This window comes from Engraulis encrasicolus, chromosome 12 (genome assembly GCF_034702125.1).
Source record: "Engraulis encrasicolus isolate BLACKSEA-1 chromosome 12, IST_EnEncr_1.0, whole genome shotgun sequence".
NCBI classification, from domain to species: Eukaryota; Metazoa; Chordata; class Actinopteri; order Clupeiformes; family Engraulidae; genus Engraulis; species Engraulis encrasicolus.
This window is the reverse complement of record NC_085868.1, coordinates 22,342,276-22,359,775: the sequence shown is the minus strand read 5'-3', so window position 1 is coordinate 22,359,775 and position 17,500 is coordinate 22,342,276. Positions and strand designations below refer to the sequence as shown.

At 42.7% G+C, this 17,500-nt stretch overlaps 2 protein-coding genes and 1 non-coding gene across 8 annotated transcripts in view; all 3 read right to left on the bottom strand.

Annotated features, from left to right (window-relative positions):
* Positions 1 to 1,394, bottom strand: part of mpp4b (MAGUK p55 scaffold protein 4b) — a 24,597-nt gene extending 23,203 nt beyond the window's left edge. Inside the window, exons 1-2 of the mRNA XM_063212583.1 lie at positions 1,340 to 1,394; positions 601 to 722 (exon numbers count right to left, since the gene is read on the bottom strand). Coding sequence (XP_063068653.1) covers positions 601 to 722; positions 1,340 to 1,394 — 177 coding nt within the window. The remainder of the gene's footprint in view (positions 1 to 600; positions 723 to 1,339) is intronic.
* Positions 1,395 to 11,924: 10,530 nt separating this feature from the next.
* On the bottom strand, positions 11,925 to 11,997 carry trnak-uuu (transfer RNA lysine (anticodon UUU)). Its single transcript has one exon. It is a non-coding gene; the product is annotated as a tRNA-Lys (tRNA).
* A 1,197-nt stretch (positions 11,998 to 13,194) lies between these two features.
* Positions 13,195 to 17,500, bottom strand: part of als2b (alsin Rho guanine nucleotide exchange factor ALS2 b) — a 67,727-nt gene continuing 63,421 nt past the window's right edge. For all 6 annotated transcript variants that reach the window (XM_063211762.1, XM_063211765.1, XM_063211766.1 and 3 more), the window contains one exon: positions 13,195 to 17,500. This exon is cut by the window's right edge and continues 2,302 nt beyond it. The gene's annotated coding sequence lies outside the window, so the exon portion shown is untranslated.

Genomic DNA, 17,500 nt, shown 5'->3' with positions numbered 1-17,500 from the left:
GATATATTTTTGTTGTTGTAAACCCCCAACCTCTCGGCTCTCTTGCAGAGGTGTCAAGTAACGGAGTGAAAATAATGTTGTTACTGTACTTAAACACATTTTTTAGGTATCTATACTTTTCTCCATTATCTACTTATTTTTCTGCTACTTCTGACTTTTACTCATTACATTTTCACACAAGTATCGTTACTTTCTATTTTTTACATTTTTCAAAACCAACAGCCTCGTTACTCTTGGGAGTCCTTTGATTTGTTGTGGACCTGGCTTGGCACAGTCATGCTCAGAAGCACACTGACCTTAAGATATATTGTATATATTTATTTGTTAAACCCAAAGTTACACCACTGGTTAGACCCCCACAACCTGTTGGCTCCCTTGTTTTGTAGTGTGGACCTGGCTTGGCACCGGCTCAGAAGCACACTGACCTTAAGCAGGGTACTTTAATTGTGTTAGAAAACTATGTTCCCAACTTTTACTAAAAAATGATTCTAACACCCTTATAAAGGGACTTTTTCTGGAAATGCTTCTACAGGCAAGTCTATTGGGAGTCCCTTGTTTTGTTGTGGACCTGGCTTGGCACCGGCTCAGAAGCACACTGACCTTAAGCAGGGACTGCAGCCAGGGGGCGTTGAGCAGCGTGAAGAGGAGATCGGCCCCATTGATGTCCTTACTGATGGTGTCTCGCACCTCCTCCACCACAATGGCAAGGATCTGTGTTAAGCCTAGCAGCCAAACAGCACACAAGCAACAAGTAAGCAGGTCAGAGGGTCAACGAAACATGCAGGTGAACACGCACACACTCACACACACTCACACACATACAAACACGTTCATGTTGTGAAGTGGCACAGTTTGCCCTGGACTTACTGCAATTTCTGAGAAAGCCGGGGGTCATTTATTCCGGGTATATCTTCTATGTTTAAAATTCGTCAAAATAATGAATCAGAATGTACTTTTACCGGGATTCTACTTCCAGAGACGGTTGATATTTACATGATTGCATTGAATAAGTTCTCAATCCCAATGTACAGATTTTGCACTGTGCATCATGTAGGCTACGTGCATGTGTATTGTCATATTCTATTCTGCTCTTTTCTGTTCTATTATATCATATCCCAAGGTGGCACATTATTAAGCCTTTCATATCATATGTGATTACATTTTTTGCACAAAAAAGAGTTCTATGTCACAAGCACTTTGTGTGATTTTTAAACACAGGGTTCTATCATGATACTCCTAGAATCTCTGGTTCTATGGGAGCTCTAGAATATTCGAGTAAGATTCTAGAAGAACAAGAAGTGGCCACCTTTTGTGGAATGGACGGTGGTCTTCCTCTTACCGTTTTCCCCCAGCACAGGGGAGGTCGGTGGTTTGATCTCCAAAGCAGGCCTCATAGTGGATCCTGCTGATAACAGCCTTCCGAGTAGATCTCTCTTTGGATCTTCACAATGGATCCAAGCACAACGGAGCAGTAGACTTGGAGTAGATCCCAAACAGGCAACCCCCACCCACACAGCAGATCAGATTAGGTCAGACTCCTGTGAACCAACCAGATCATTCCACAGCAACTCAGACCCCCACATGCCGTCCATCCACCACAGTTGTTTGTGTCTTACTGTGAAGATATCAGGTGTCCTCACAATGCAGTCCCTACTTGTGTTTTTTGGCAATGAGGATCGCTGTCGTATTTAATGGGGAACGGTGAGTAAAACAGCGTACAGTAGAGCACTAGAACTTTATCCTCCACCGATCTCCTTAGCTTGAGCCTCAGCCAGCAGCATAGCCAGTCATTGGGCTAAGTCCTTAAATCCCTCTTGCTTACCTCCTCTCCTCTCTTCTTCTCCACTCCTCCTCTTCTTCTCTTCTCTTCCTCCTCTCCGTCTATCCCTTGTGTTTCCAGCGCTCCTCTTCTCCTCAGTCCTCTTCCCCCTTGCTAGTGTCCAAGGGCTTCTTGTCAAAGTGGAATCAGAAGTCCAAACTCCATGCTTTAGTGTGCTGCGGGAGAGACGAGAGGGTTCCGGAATGGAACGGGACGGACGAGCACGCAAGCGAGCGAGGGAGCGGAACAGCCGGCCAATGTTTCCCTACAGAGTGTCTCGGGAAAGAGCGCAGTAATCCCCCGTCTATCCGACTTAATCCCAAGTGAGTGAGAGAGCGGGCAGAGGGAAACAGACAAGTGAGGGAGAGGGGGAGGGAGGGAAAGGGATAGGGAGAGAGAGAGAGAGAGAGAGAGAGAGAGAGAGAGAGAGAGAGAGAGAGAGAGATGGGGTAGAGAGAAAAAGAAAAAGTGAGAGGGAGGGAGGGATGGAGGGAGAGATTGGAGTGTGTAAAGAGTGATGGGAAAAGGAGAGAGAGAGAGAGGGAGGAAGGGAGAGGGAGAGAGAGAGAGAGAGAGAGAGAGAGAGAGAGAGAGAGAGAGAGAGAGAGAGAGAGAGAGAGAGAGATGGAGAGCTATAGAATAAATTGAATAGAGGAGTTTCCTTTCCCCTTAAAAGCATTTCTGCTTTAAACTAACACCAAACAGTGCATTGCGGTACATAAATGTAGTTATCCTCACACAAACATAAACCCAGACCCCTGATGTGCTTGACATGGCGCACACACACACACACACACACACACACACACACACACACACACACACACACACACACACACACACACACACACACACGCACGCACGTGCACACACACACACACACACACACACACACACACACACACACACACACACACACACACACACACACACACACACACACACACACACACACACACACACACACACACACACACACACACACACACACACACCAGAAGCCACTACTATAATACCTTGCCATGTACTATATGTACAGATCAGGCTTTACACTACTACACTAATACGCACTGAATCACTCACTCACTCACTCACTCTCTCTCTCTCTCTCTCTCTCTCTCTGTCTCTCTCTCTCTCTCTCTCTCTCTCTCTCTCTCTCTCTCTCTCTCTCTCTCTCTCTCTCTCACACACACACACACACACACACACACACACACACACACACACACACACACACACACACACACACACACACACACACACACACACACACACACAGTGTGACAGTGGGATGAAATCCGTTTGCATGTCACTAATCTGGAGTGAACTGTCACCCTGCCCCCAACCTCACACCCGGCCCCCACCCCTCCTAACGAGAAGCAGTGTCATGTACTGGATGGCAACACTGCTACTGATACCTGTTGATAAATCCCACTCAAAAGAAATAAAATATGGAGACAAAATATCAATGAAACTGAATAGTTTTTTGCTTTTAGACTGAGTGAGGAGAGTGGAGTGGGACAAGAAATGAGTAGAGAGAGAGAGAGAGAGAGAGAGAGAGAGAGAGAGAGAGAGAGAGAGAGAGAGAGAGAGAGAGAGAGAGAGAGAGAGAGATAGATAGAGAGAGAGAGAGGGAAAGAGCCTATACTATGTGTCTATATGACATAGCATGGCCAATTGTAATCTGAGTACTGTAATCAATTGTAAAAAAGGACACTTAGCAGATTGGACTCAATACTTGAAAATGACAGACACCCCCTGCACCCGTTTCTGGCCAACCAGAGGAGCCTGTTCAGCTACAGACTCCGGGCCTTCCCCTGCCGGACAGACAGACTACGGAAGTCTTTTGTCCCCAGGGCCATCCAGCTCTTCAACACCACACAGAAAGAGACAATTAAAGAGATTGTCATTGGTGACTGGACTGCATAACTAGCCCCCCCACACTGGAACACTCAACCTGCAGCCACTACACCCCCCGCCCCCTTCCCGAGTCTTTTCTCTACTGAACAGTTACACTTCATCCCACACCCACCCCCTACCCCCTACCCCTCACCCCCCGGAGCAAGCGCCTGCACTACCTTGGACACTTTAAGGGTTGCCCAATACAGGACAATAACCCACTACACCCCACCTCAGCTACCTCACCCCCTGGAATAGCTGCCGTGAACTACTCAGCTTTTGCATGGACAATAATTAGAACTTCTTTGGCTCTTGTATGTGTACTTAACATGGTTATTTTGTTTTTTCTGTGAGTGTGAATGTATGCAACATGACACCCTACCAGGACCTTGTGTCTGTGCAGGGATGTGTGTGTGTGTGTGTGTGTGTGTGTGTGTGTGTGTGTGTGTGTGTGTGTGTGTGTGTGTGGGTGTGGGAGGGGGGTTGTGGGTGGGTTTGTATGTGTGTGTGTGTGGGTGGGACAATGTGTGTGTGAGTGTGTGTGTGTGTGAGAGAGAGAACATGTGTGTATGTGACATAATGTGTGGCGGTAGTACTCAAGATATATATTTTCCTGCAATGTTCAATTATGTGTATAATGTCTTGTGTATGTTTTGTATTTGTGTATTTATGTAAGCTGACAGACACCTTAATTTCCTTCGGGATTAATAAAAGTACTCTACTCTACTCTACTCTACTCTACTCTACTCTAATCTTCCAAACGCCACACTAAGAAACTTTCTGTAGCCTACTGTAATGTTTCAATACAACTAGGGCTGCTCGATTAGGTTGAAAAAATCATCTCAATTTTTTTTCAGTCAATATTGATGGCACGATTTTTAAATTCGAGTTTTTTATTTGATAGGACAGTGTGAGAGGTGGACAGGAAGCAGATTGGGAGAGAGACGGGGAGGGTTCGGCAAAGGACCTGGACCGGGAATCAAACCCAGGTCAGCCGCATGGCAGACGAATGCCCCACCGGTTGGCCACCAGGGCCTGATATCACATTTTTCTGCCAAATAATCCATAATCTTCCCTCCCCCTTCAGCACTGTAGTGCAGGATGCGATTTGTAGGAGGGATGGGGTGTGTGTGTGTGTGTGTGTGAGGGGGAGGGGGGGGGGGGATTGTCCCCCCTTCTGGTGTTGATATTGCCACTTTGTCTACATGATTCCATCACAGTTCAATGCAATTCCATTGATATTGCTTACAATCTGAAACATATCCCCCTTTCTGGTTTTCCGACAAATCGCACCCTGCACGAGTGGTGTTCTGCTCGAGTGTTGATGAGCAAGTCTGCTCTGCACTCACCATGGCTCGAGTAGAGGGGAATGTATTGTGTGCAGCATAGCGTAGTCTACCTTTTGGAAGTAGCCTATAGACAAATGACAAAAAAATCAACTTGATTGTATGAAATTTGATATCATTTGGCAGCAATATTGATATCACAATATACATTTGATATATTGAACAGCCCTAAACACAATACTGAAAAATGTTCACAATTGTTCAATTTTGTTTCATGTACATACACAAAAGTATACAGTAAATGAAATCCTAGTATGGGGGGATTAGTTAGAGTATACGGGTGGAGGGTTTAAGAGGAGGTGGAGGAGGGAGAAAAACAAATATGTCATCATGTCATGTAATGCGCACCAAACACAACCTGGCTATACAAAATCCTGGCTACATCACACGTGCATTAATGTATTAAAGGTGCACCGTGTAGGCCTAATATTTTGTTGCAGTTAATTTCCAGGATTCATGCTGCCCATTCACTAATGCTACCTTTTTCATGAACACTTACCACCACCACCAAATTCTAAGTATTCATTATGACTGGGAAAATCGCACTTTTCATAGGCCTACATGAAAAGAGGGATCTTCTCCATGGTCTACCATTTTGAATGTCCAGAAATAGACATTTTTAGCTGCAAAACCTACTGTACTTTGGTTATAGTAGTAAATATTGGTTTATTATTTAATAATTGGTTTATTAGGTTAGGTCAGGTTAGGTTAGGTCGGGTTTGGTTTCTTTATTAGTCTCCACGAAGGAGAAATTTGCTTTGGAGACAGGGAGGTTGCAGCATCATAAAACACATAAAACACATAGGACACATAACACCAACACAGAAAAACAAACAACAGTAGAATTCACTCACAAGAAAAAATACGTAAATATTCATGAAAAGATCAAATTTGGTAATAGGCAGCACAGTTTCAATGAGCTGCATAGTTGCAGTACCCACTCTGGCCACATTCTACACAGTGCACCTTTGAATCAGTGTCAGGGAGGTCATTTGGACAGGGAGGGCAGACACTGGTGCAGATCACATAAGACAATGCATCTGACTCATGCAAACCACACACTAAAGGCGATGGTTAAGCCCAGGCATAACCGCATAACACACACACACACACACACACACACACACACACACACACACACACACACACACACACACACACACACACACACACACACACACACACACACACACACACACACACACACACACACACACACACACACACACACACACACAAAAAATCATGGAGCAGGTTATTATTGTGGATTTGGGGGGTAGATTAAAAATATTAAATCAGGCTGTACAGAGGTTGAGTTTTATTGCGCCCTTTACTGGATGTGTGTTTACAGCCAGCTGAAAATAGAAATGACTTTCCATCATACAATATATTAAACCCCAAATAAACAGGGGTGGTGGTTTTAAGAGCAGTAAATAAAAATGCATCTGGCATGGAGAAGACACTTACAGTAACCAACCCCATTTTCCCACCACCCTAGTTATATGACATGTGAATGTATATAAATCCTGGTGTGGGGAAGGTCAGCAGTGTGTGTGTGTGTGTGTGTGTGTGTGTGTGTGTGTGCGTGCGTGCGTGCGTGCGTGCGTGCTTGGCTTAAAGGAGATGTGTTAAGATGTGATTTTACATGCACCCATTCCAATGGCCAGGATCTCGGGAACATCTCGGGTGAACAATCGATGTCGGGAGAACAAACTCGAGTTTACTTACTACAGAGCTTCAAAACAACGAGCAGTAACCTCACGTGTCAAAGACCTCATTCAATGCGAGACACTCGTGAATACAGTATATTCAGTCATGGAGTGGAGAGGTTAACATTGTTGGGGTTAGGATGCGATGGGGTGGGTTGGGGGCGTGGGGGTCTTTGGCTGGTGGAACAGGAGGTAATCCTTTCAGGAGGGGGGATAACCAGGGTTGGATTAAGATGGCCCTGGCACCCTAGGCTACAGGCTGCTGTAGGCCCCCTGGAAGGCAAATTTTGCAACAAAATTACATAAGGCAGCGTCAAAATTACGAGTTAGGAATTAAGGATATGTCTGCCAACGGTGGAGAGGAGCATTAATATGAATTAAAATTATACTTGGCGCGACAGATGAATTTTTCAATATCACATGTTGTCACAATTTCACAATTTTTAGCCAATCAGGGTCCCCTGGCAGGTGGGCCCCCAGCCACACCTGTGCGTTAATTCAGCCCTCGGGATAGTAGAGGCTTGTTTCTCAGCTCTGGGGCTGGGGGAAGAGGCAGCCATGACAGCCGGACGGACACATAAGATGATCAACTCCTTCCCCCGGGGCTGGACTGGTAATCTACTATAAAATAAGAAGCTACTAAACTAATGCTTGAGCTGGCCTAGCCCCAGGGCAGACTCTTGACATGATGTTTAGTTTAGTTTAGTCTAGTTTAGTTTAGTTTGAGTGTCTTTGTGCTGTGTGTGTACTCTTTATTAAATTAAAAAAAAAAAAAAAAACGAACCCCTCTTTGCAACTGCACTTGTTGTTCGGTAAATTTCCTGTGCACTTTGTATTTGCTTGTGATGTTGGCTTGATTATGTCGATTGATTTTGAAAGTCGCTTTGGTTATAAAGCGTCTGCCAAATGCAATGTAATGTAATGTAATGGGGCTGGACTGGTAATCTGGCATGCAGGGCATTTTCCCAATGGGCCGACAGTCCTCAGGGATCGATGCACTTGTTGTTGTTGTTTTTTTTTCCTGGTTTTTGGCCCTTAAATTAGAAGGGGAGGCTCATTGTTCCACCATCACCAATATAAACAGTGCATTCACCCAGTCAAAAAACAGAAAGCAGTGGCCCCGCCGTGGCCCTAATGGCTGGGCACTGGATTGCTACGCGGGCGACTAGAGTTCGATTCCCGGCTCGGGTCATTTCCCCATCCCATCTCCCACTGTCCTGTCTGAAAAATAATAAAAATCCCCAAAAATAAAAAATAAAAGATATGAAAGTGATTGTGTAGCACTGGTTGTTGAGAATGTGGCTAAAACAGGTTTTAATTTTGAAATAAAAAAGGGAAACACTTTATTTTAGGGATACATCTATTATAGTGCGGGAGCCGTGGGGTTGAACCCAGATTTCTTTGATAAAGTTCTTTTTTTTGCTTTATCTGATAGATTTTAGGCAAGTCTTCAAGATTTCAGACGATGCCCGGTGATATCACTTGAGCATTTTCAGATTTTGAGCCTTTATTGTCCCATAAATGCAAATTATGACAAAATCCTAATATTACTGTGAATAATGTTACAAAATGTACCAAATTGCTTATATTACCTGAAAAACATTCACATTGGACTGCCTTAACACTGCCCTTATTGAAACAAACCCAATATGGGGTAATAATTAACCCTTTCATATCAGCAATCCCACTAAGACGAGACACTGTAGGTGAATAGGGTATTTTTTTTAACTTGCAGATATCAATATGAAACTTTATCAGATGATTACTCGTATGAATTGGAGAAAAAAATGTATTACAAGTTTTCTATATTTTATGTTTAAATATGCTAATTAGGCTATTATCTAATTAAATATGCACTAATTTGCATTATATTTTGATGCAATGAATCTGACCACCTGAAAATGCCAGCTTCAAAATTCCTTTTTTAGTTTGTTAATATCCTACATACAAGAATATTTACTGTGGTTAATTGTGGCTATCTCCTTTCGTTATCCAGGTACAGAGAAAATACTGCTAATAACCTTAAAAAATGCGATTTCGGCCTATTTTTATGCATTTAGTTATATAAATCAGGTCATGAATGACAAATCAACAAATGCCTCAGTCAAAACATTCACAACATTGCTTAGAATAAGACTGTAAAGTATAGAACGGATTGTGCATTATGAGATCCTGCATAACATCACATCATGACAACATACATGACAACATCGCCGGTAGGTAGCCTACCACAAATAGCCAGCATAAAAAAAAAGAAGAACAACAGAGTGTGGGGGTAACTGGTGAGCAGTCGTTGGCTGTTCCAAAAGAGGAGTAAAGAAATGACATACATCCAGTGTATCCAGACTGGTATTGAATGATCACTTTAAATCCATAAAGCCCTCAAAATAAGATCTGTACATGCATTTAAATTTACACAGAAAGACCTATATACACTGCAACATACAGTACAGCACGCTGAGAGAGTAGAGAGAGAGAGGAGAGAGAACAGAGAGAGCGAGAGAGAGAAGAGAGAGAGAGAAGGATAGAGAGAAGGAGAGAGGAGTGAGAGAGAGAGAGAGAGGTCTAAACATAGGAAAACAGCTATACATTATATATACGGTTGAGTCAAATAATTAAGTCAATCCAGTGTATCCTGACTGGTATTAAATGATCACTTAAAAGTCCATGAAGCCATCAAATAAGACATGTACATGCATTTAAATTCGCACAGAAAGACCTGTCTACACCTTATACAACATACAGAGTCCTTAACACCTAAAACACTATAGCCTACATTATACCACACACCACACACACACACACACACACACACACACACACACACACACACACACACACACACACACACACACACACACACACACACACACACACACACACACACACACACAGTAAAGCTCACACAACATTGGTTCGGCAGCATCCCAGCCGAAAACATGCACAGAAAATGGTGCAAGGCACACTGTTTACAGCACAGCTACATTTCTTAGAATTGCAGGGGCTTTTACTCTAGCAACCACATCTGATCATCTGTAAAATGTAGTAGTCTGCCACTTTTACCTTTTCTGGAACACTTATTGGTATCAGTGCTTTGTTGCATGGGTCTTTCTTCCATCCAAATGCTTCAGGAGATAGTTCAGGTGGAGTGTGAACCAATGTCCTCCACAATATTGCTTGAAAATGAGCCCTTATCACATTCTCAAGAAATGCCTCTGTTGTTGGTGGAAGAGCAGCCAGGTTAGGTGAAGATAAATGACCTTTCCCATTCTTTTTCCCCATACTTCCAACCTTGTATGTGACATGCTGATACTGTCTGGAATGCCATAACATGCCGACACAAAGTTAGTGGCCTCACTGGAAAGTTGTTGGAATGGTGCCAGCACATTACCAATTGATGTCAAGTGATATCCAGCTTTTAGGGTCTTGATAACAGAGCCTTTACCAATACCAAAATAGGATGCCACAGTGTCACACCTTGATATGGCATGGGCTGGTAAAAGGTCAATTACAATGTCATTTTGTGGATTTACATTTTTAATTTTATCTCTTTCCATGTTAATACGACCACCACTGAAATTATGTACTTTGTAGGCAAACAAATAATCAGCCAAAATTATGTAATTATTACTTACAATTTTTATTTTGTGTTACAACAGCACAGGAAGAGTAAATAGCAATGTATGAAATGGTGAAATTCTGTGTTGAATTAGTACCGGTAATCCTTTCTGGGTATGTCTAAGCTGGGACACCACCAATATTCGCCTAAATGTTACATATTTCTGCTTGACAAACAGCTAGTTATGTAATTGTCTAAAATGTATTTGGTACAAGGACACTTTCTCCACTTTGATGTGGCAGGCCTACCACCCAGAATGCTCTATGGTTAATCATAGTGCAGTTATGAAGCTGTCAAAAAGCTTGTGGGCTATGCTGCAGCGAAATCAACATGAAAGGGTTAATATCTGAAATTGGCACATCACCCACTCTTATCCTGATGGGTAAGTGTTGGACAACTACAAACAGCAAAACCAAACAACCCACTATGAGATATAAAGCCACGTTTGGCGAAATGTTGGCCTTTGTGTCTCCGACTTGGAAAATCAGGCTTTTTGGGTGAATGCCCCGCCCCCAAACATGCATGACCCCACCCCCACTGATGTCCATACCTCACCACCTGTTCTTATACACATCCCACCATGTAAACAAACACAAAATAAGTATGGTATAGGGTATATGGTCAGCATAACATGAATTGGGAGCCAAAGACTGTTGTAATCTATGGCTGCAGCACATCAAGCATAAAAGGCTCAATATCTGAAAATGCTCAAGGGATATCACCGGGCATCGTCTGGAACCTTAATAGGTACACCTTAGGCAACCACAAACTGCAAAGAAAAAAACTTTATCAGACGAAACTGGGTTCGGCTGATATTTGGCTTTTGGCTGCCGGACTATTAGCACTAATACATACAATGCTAATACCTGCATAAGTAACTTGTAAGGCATGTACTAAGCAAACACTAAGGCCTACTAGGTCCTTACTATGGTTAAATTGGTAATAAATCCCTTATTGTGCATGAACAAGACATTTGCGAATACATGCCTAACAAATGTTTGATTTTGCTTTGTACATGCCTTACAAGTTACTTATACAGGGACATTGTATGTATTAGTGCTAATAGATGTATCCCTAAAATAAAGTGTTACCTAAAAAAGTAGTAAAAAAAACAAGTTAGTCCAGTGTGTTCTGACGTTTACATGTGCACTGTCATTATTACTGTGCACTCTCCTTGATGTTCAGCAGTGTATCAAATACTTATATTTATAGCAGATGCAGGAAAACTTGTTTACCTGTGTACTGCTAAAATTATTGTTTGCTCTGCCTAATGACACAGTACATTCTGCCAAATAATTATGATACACTTACCCTATAAATAATTGTATTTCCTTTTCGGCTGCGGTCAATGAATTAGCATATTTCTCACTGCCATATACAGGGCTGTACCGTGCACTGCTGGCTTTGTCGGTAAGTTACTATTTTCACTGGCAAATCTTCCTCCTGTCAAGATACAATGTATATAGGGCACACGCATGTTAAGTACCCATGCAGTTGGTCAGAGTGAATGGATGATTTACAGAAAAAGCATTCGCCCGAACAGGGACTTGAACCCTGGACCCTCAGATTAAAAGTCTGATGCTCTACCGACTGAGCTATCCGGGCCCTGAGAGAACAGTGTGGTCACATAAGATATATTACTCCTCCCATTTGCAAGTGTGCCCCAAAACCTGGGCCACCAGTTCCTTTTCGCACCTAGCCCCTGTAGGTGAGAAAAACATCACCACGGGAGCACGACATGCATGGGTAGAGTTGGACCTGTGGTGAAAATGACTCCAGTGAGCTGTAATCAGATCTAGGCTGCTTGGTTTACCAGTGTAAGGCAAGGCAAAGCAAGTTTATTTATATAGCGCATTTCATACACAGGTGCAACTCAGTGTGCTTCACAAAGTTAACAAATGTAAATGAAAGGAAAACAGGGAAGAAAGAAGGAAATAAATTAGAGTAAAAAACATTTAAAACATTAAGATAAAACATAAGGTAAAAATAATAATAAAATAAAATAAAAAAAATTAAATAAACATAAAAACTAAAAATAATAATACTAAAAGAATGATCTGTAATTTAAGCTAGGGGAAAGCATCTGAGAACAGCTTTGTCTTGAGTGTAGATTTAAAGCTATCAATAGTGGGTGCATTTTTTACGTCATCTGGAAGCTGGTTCCAAAGCTTTGAAGCAAAGAAGCTAAAGGCTGCCTCTCCACACTTTGTTTTGACTTTTGGCAGTGTAGACCTACTGCCAGTAGTATTGTCCCCTCTACCAGATGATACAACGCGGCAAATAAGTATTTGATACACTGCTGATCAAATCTCAGCCCCCCCGGTGGACTTTTTATAGCCGCACTGTGTCTGTATTGTTGCGAGTGGGCTCTGGCAGAATAATATGCAAGGCATTTTCGAATCTTGGTCAAAGTGTAAATTGAATATTTTAAAGTGACCATGTGTGTTAAGGCCCCTTCAAGCATAACAATGTTAAATGATGAAAGTAGAGTTAAAAAACGGCAGTCTGGATTTCTTTTGGGACAATCTTGCTTAGAAATCATCATACTGTACCACATGTGATGGTGCCCTCACCCCCTTCAGATGAAATTTTTACAAAAACATTGCTGCTGGACATTTTGGATGCATTCCTTAGAGCCAGAATCAGAAACAAGCACTATATAACATTAGATTATTACAGTGGAAAAGAGTAGATTTGACTCTATGGTCATGACGGGTTGCATAAATACTGCATGACAAAATATATTGGGAGATGTGTCAATGTGTGGGCAAGTAGGTTAAAAAAAACACTCAAGTCTTCTCATATCACTGATACAAGTTTATTGCGCTCCAAGTTTGAACTTGTTGAAACAAAAAAATCAAATGTACATTTTATGATACATTAAAATTCACTTTTACAAAAAAGTGTACACCCCTCCCCCCCAACTCAACAACAGGCACAGGAACACACAGACACAATCTCTCAGACTGCGATTTGGCAGAACATACACTTTGGGTAAACTCCAGACACACACCAGAAATGCAATCACGAATTGTAATTTTAAAAACGTTACCGTATATCACCATGTTCCAAGGCTTGTTTGATATCGTCTGGCTGGTTAGTGGCTGGGTTCAAACCAATGCAGTTTGTACTGTAGGCTACCAAACCATTTGACCAAACTTGACCTGACACAGTACACTTTGTAGTGTTAATTTAACACTCAATGATACACAGGGCAACTTTTTGAGCAACGATTATGCAGGCAACATAGCTATTCATTTTCTGATCCAATAGTTGAAAAAGGTTGCTAATTCAAAATGTTATATTATATTATATATATATATATATATATATATATATATATATATATATATATATATATATATAATATTTTTTTTCTTCTGAAAACTCAAACTGAAACCTAAAAACTCAAATCTGCAGCAACTTTGTAATGGGCTCGAGATTCAGTTCTTTTTTGACAGTCTTGTTTTTTTCCCCTTCTCTCTCACTGCGACTCTGGGGCCGTATTGAATTATCTGGTGGGCCGCCTCCAACCCTGTGGCCTTATGAATGACACCCCTGCGCTTAAGTGTTCAATTAACACTACAGAATTTACGGTGTAACCACACCATACCAAACTACATGGTACAGTATGCTGACGAGAAAGTCCGAAAATGTGACTATTGCAAGGATGTCCAGAATGGATTTCTTAACGCTAGTAGCCACTACTAAACCTGACCGTTTCAAACAAGCCTACAGTCCCCTCATGCAAACATACAGAAAACAGGTATGTCAGTTGCGGAACACACACACACACACAAACACACAGATTAGACGCAGTGAATAGTAATTTTTCATCTGGGAATCCAGCGTTACATCACGCACAAAGCCCAGATACATACTCTTGGACGGACGGATGGACGGACGGACGGACGGACACACACACACACACACGCGCACAATAAGATACACAACTGCAGCAGCATAATAGTACAATACAACAACATTAAAATGGAAGATATCAAATAGCACTTTGTGAATCCATGTGTCACTCATCATGTCCTAGACGGGCTCTCTTGCTTCTATGCCTCATCATTTTAGAAAATGATCCAATCCGTCAGATTATAATCATCATTCAGATTACCAACATTGCTGAGATTAACACAGAAACCTGATCTAATGGAAGGTTACTATCGGACTCCCATAGTCAGGATGATGAGACGCCAAAGAACACTCTGAGGGACACGTTTAAACACAGTGGTCAGTTTTAAAAACAGTTTTCAAAGAAAAAAAAAGATTAAAAAAAAAAAAATCACAGTTATTGCTGAATTTGGGGTAAAAACAAATCTACATTTGTGCTGAGAACGATTGTGCTGTGAACTGAAAAACATTTGTTCTGCTTAACCCCAGTTGTAGTGATTGTACTGTATGGTTGTCCGTCTTATCACTTAGTCTAATCACATCTGAGTGGATGGTTAGAAAATTTGGTTAGAAAACTTGTTTCCGCACACAAATCAAATATAAACCAGAATGCACTCTGAAAGTGCAGACCCCCGCCAAGGAATCTGTTTGATAGAACCCTTTGACTATGTTGCACCCTATTTTTATTTTAAGTCTCTCTGCCTTCTTTTTGTAGAGTTGGCAAATGGAATATCAAGATTCACCCTGTCAATTCAATTTGTAGTCACTAGGGGCGTCTAGATTTATAGGCCAGCAGTGGTTAGGAATCTTTTTAAAAGTCCTGGTTCCGGTTCGTGATTGGGATCACCACCAGAATTCAATCACTTGTTCCTTGAAACATTACCAACAACTCCACAAAGTTTCGTCCAAATCCGTTGATTTGTTTTTGAGTTATCTTGCTGACAGACAAACAGATAACCGGGACTCGAAAACATTACCTCCTTGGCGGAGGTAATTAAAATGTGGCTTCAGCAATCAAGAGAAGCCTCTAAGAGCAGGCAATGTGATGTGTAGTCTTTCATACTGCTGTCTGTGCCCAAGTCAAGTGGCAAAGATATAAAGTCAGCCAGTGACTGATATATCACAGTAGCGTGGTGTATATAAGAGTGACAGTGGGTGTGATATGGACATATACACCACCACCACAGCCACCACTATCATCATCATCCCAAAGTCATGACTGTAATGTTGTGTATTTAAGAACCATGGGTGTGTATGTACATCATCACCCTCATCCAAAGGTCAACACTGGGTCACTGCCTCATGCACTCTTACACGCTTCACAACGACCCTTGACCTTTGAGAGAGCTGATGATATAGATGACACGAGATGAGAAGAGAGCTCAGTGCAGACGGAGATACATTACCACACACTCACATCTCTATACTGTCAAGTCCGACTCGCAGCAAAGCAACTACTGTACACCAGCACATAGTGGAGTGAATGATGCACTGATCTCTGACCTTACAGAGCAGATGCACTCTTAGCTTACAGTACAGACGACACCAGATGAGAGGAATATGGACTCCAGTGAGTGCAGTGCTTGAAGTGGAAAAAAGAGGTGCAGGAACCCTTCCAGTTTTTTCTCTCTTGCCACTTATGACAAGCAGTGCACGAGATGATGAAAATGACGAGGAAGGGGTACTGAGTATGTGGATATGATTCTTTCTCACTCCCTGCTCAGCTGATATGCTGAAGTCAGGTTCACAACCAGCTACAGCTCCCTGCAACTACACACAGACACACGTTTAGGGATACAAGGCCGAATGCCAAGCCTGAGTCATTGGGCGAGCAGATGCCAACATTGACCTCTTGACATTGAGAATTGATACACACACACAGAGTTTGGTAGATTAAGAGATGACAGAAGCCCAGCACATGGATTACTGTACATATTACACACAGCTCTGTACTCTACTGTGCTGAAGTCTGATCATATGAATTGTAGCCCTCAGTGGACTAGACAAGCATATGCTGATGGGGATGCAAAAGATGGATGGCAAGATTGATCTCTGACCTTGGTAGGCTGATGTCCGCACAGACCGGCAGATTACAAGTGTATGATGGAGGTGGATTATAGCCACGCAAATCTGCACTTAGCTCTGCTGAAGTTACATCAAGTCACTGGCAGCTCACAGCGACTACTAGACCATGATAGAACACATGATAGAGCACCAAGGATGCCAAGTCAGAGTGTATGCCAGAGGCTCCCAAACTTTTTGCAAACCCCCTTTCGCACCTAAGGGCCTCCGCACACCGGCTCTGACAAAGTGCAGAGCACTGCTCCACAAAAGTTTGGTTCCATTGTTTTCAATAGAACCCGGCACACTGGCCGCGATGTCCGCGGACATCGGCTAGCAATTAGGGATGAGTTCTATATTGTTGGAGCCGCCCATTGACAATCCATGCTCCGTTGGGGTGAAATTGTGTGCGGGGGCCGGTATTGTGTCGGAAGTGAGAGTGCTCCGCAGTGCTGTCGAAGCCGCTGTGCGGAGTCCCTAAGTAATATCCCTCTACGAATATATAACTACAACCTTGACTCGGAGGAGAGTGCTTTGGATTTAGTCAGTCCCTCTATGCAGCCTTAGGAGGAATAACCAGATGCACTGCTTCTACTTGGAGGAAAGACTTTGGAGCGCTCGTTATCTTTTTCTTTTTGACATGTTCAGAGATGTGACGATGGTTGCCAAAATTGTTCTCTGACTTAGGAGAGCTGGTATGCACAGGGCAGGCTACCAGATTACAAGATGCGGGGAGCCGAGTACATACAGTAGAGGATACAGGGTGGATTACACCACCCCAGGCCACCCTCGCACAGCTTTGTGCTCTGTTAATGTCTGATCAAGTCATCTGCAGACCACAGTGACAAGACAAACATATGTTTTAGAGGGATGCAAGTCGCCAGCTGAATAGCAAGTCATCGACTTTTAATCCTTTGGCAGTGGACGCACCCACGCATGTGGCAGCCTGACAGATCTGAGAAGAGAAGGATGGGAGGGGAGAAGAGCTACTGCATGGAGAGAATCATGCAGACATCTCTGTTGATCTGCTGAAGTCAGATTGACAGACAGTCTCTTAGAACTCGCAGCAACTAGACAAATAACAGAAAGACACAAGGCCTCCGATAAGAGGGCAAACTAGCCAGGCCGCGCTCTCCTTGTGACGCAA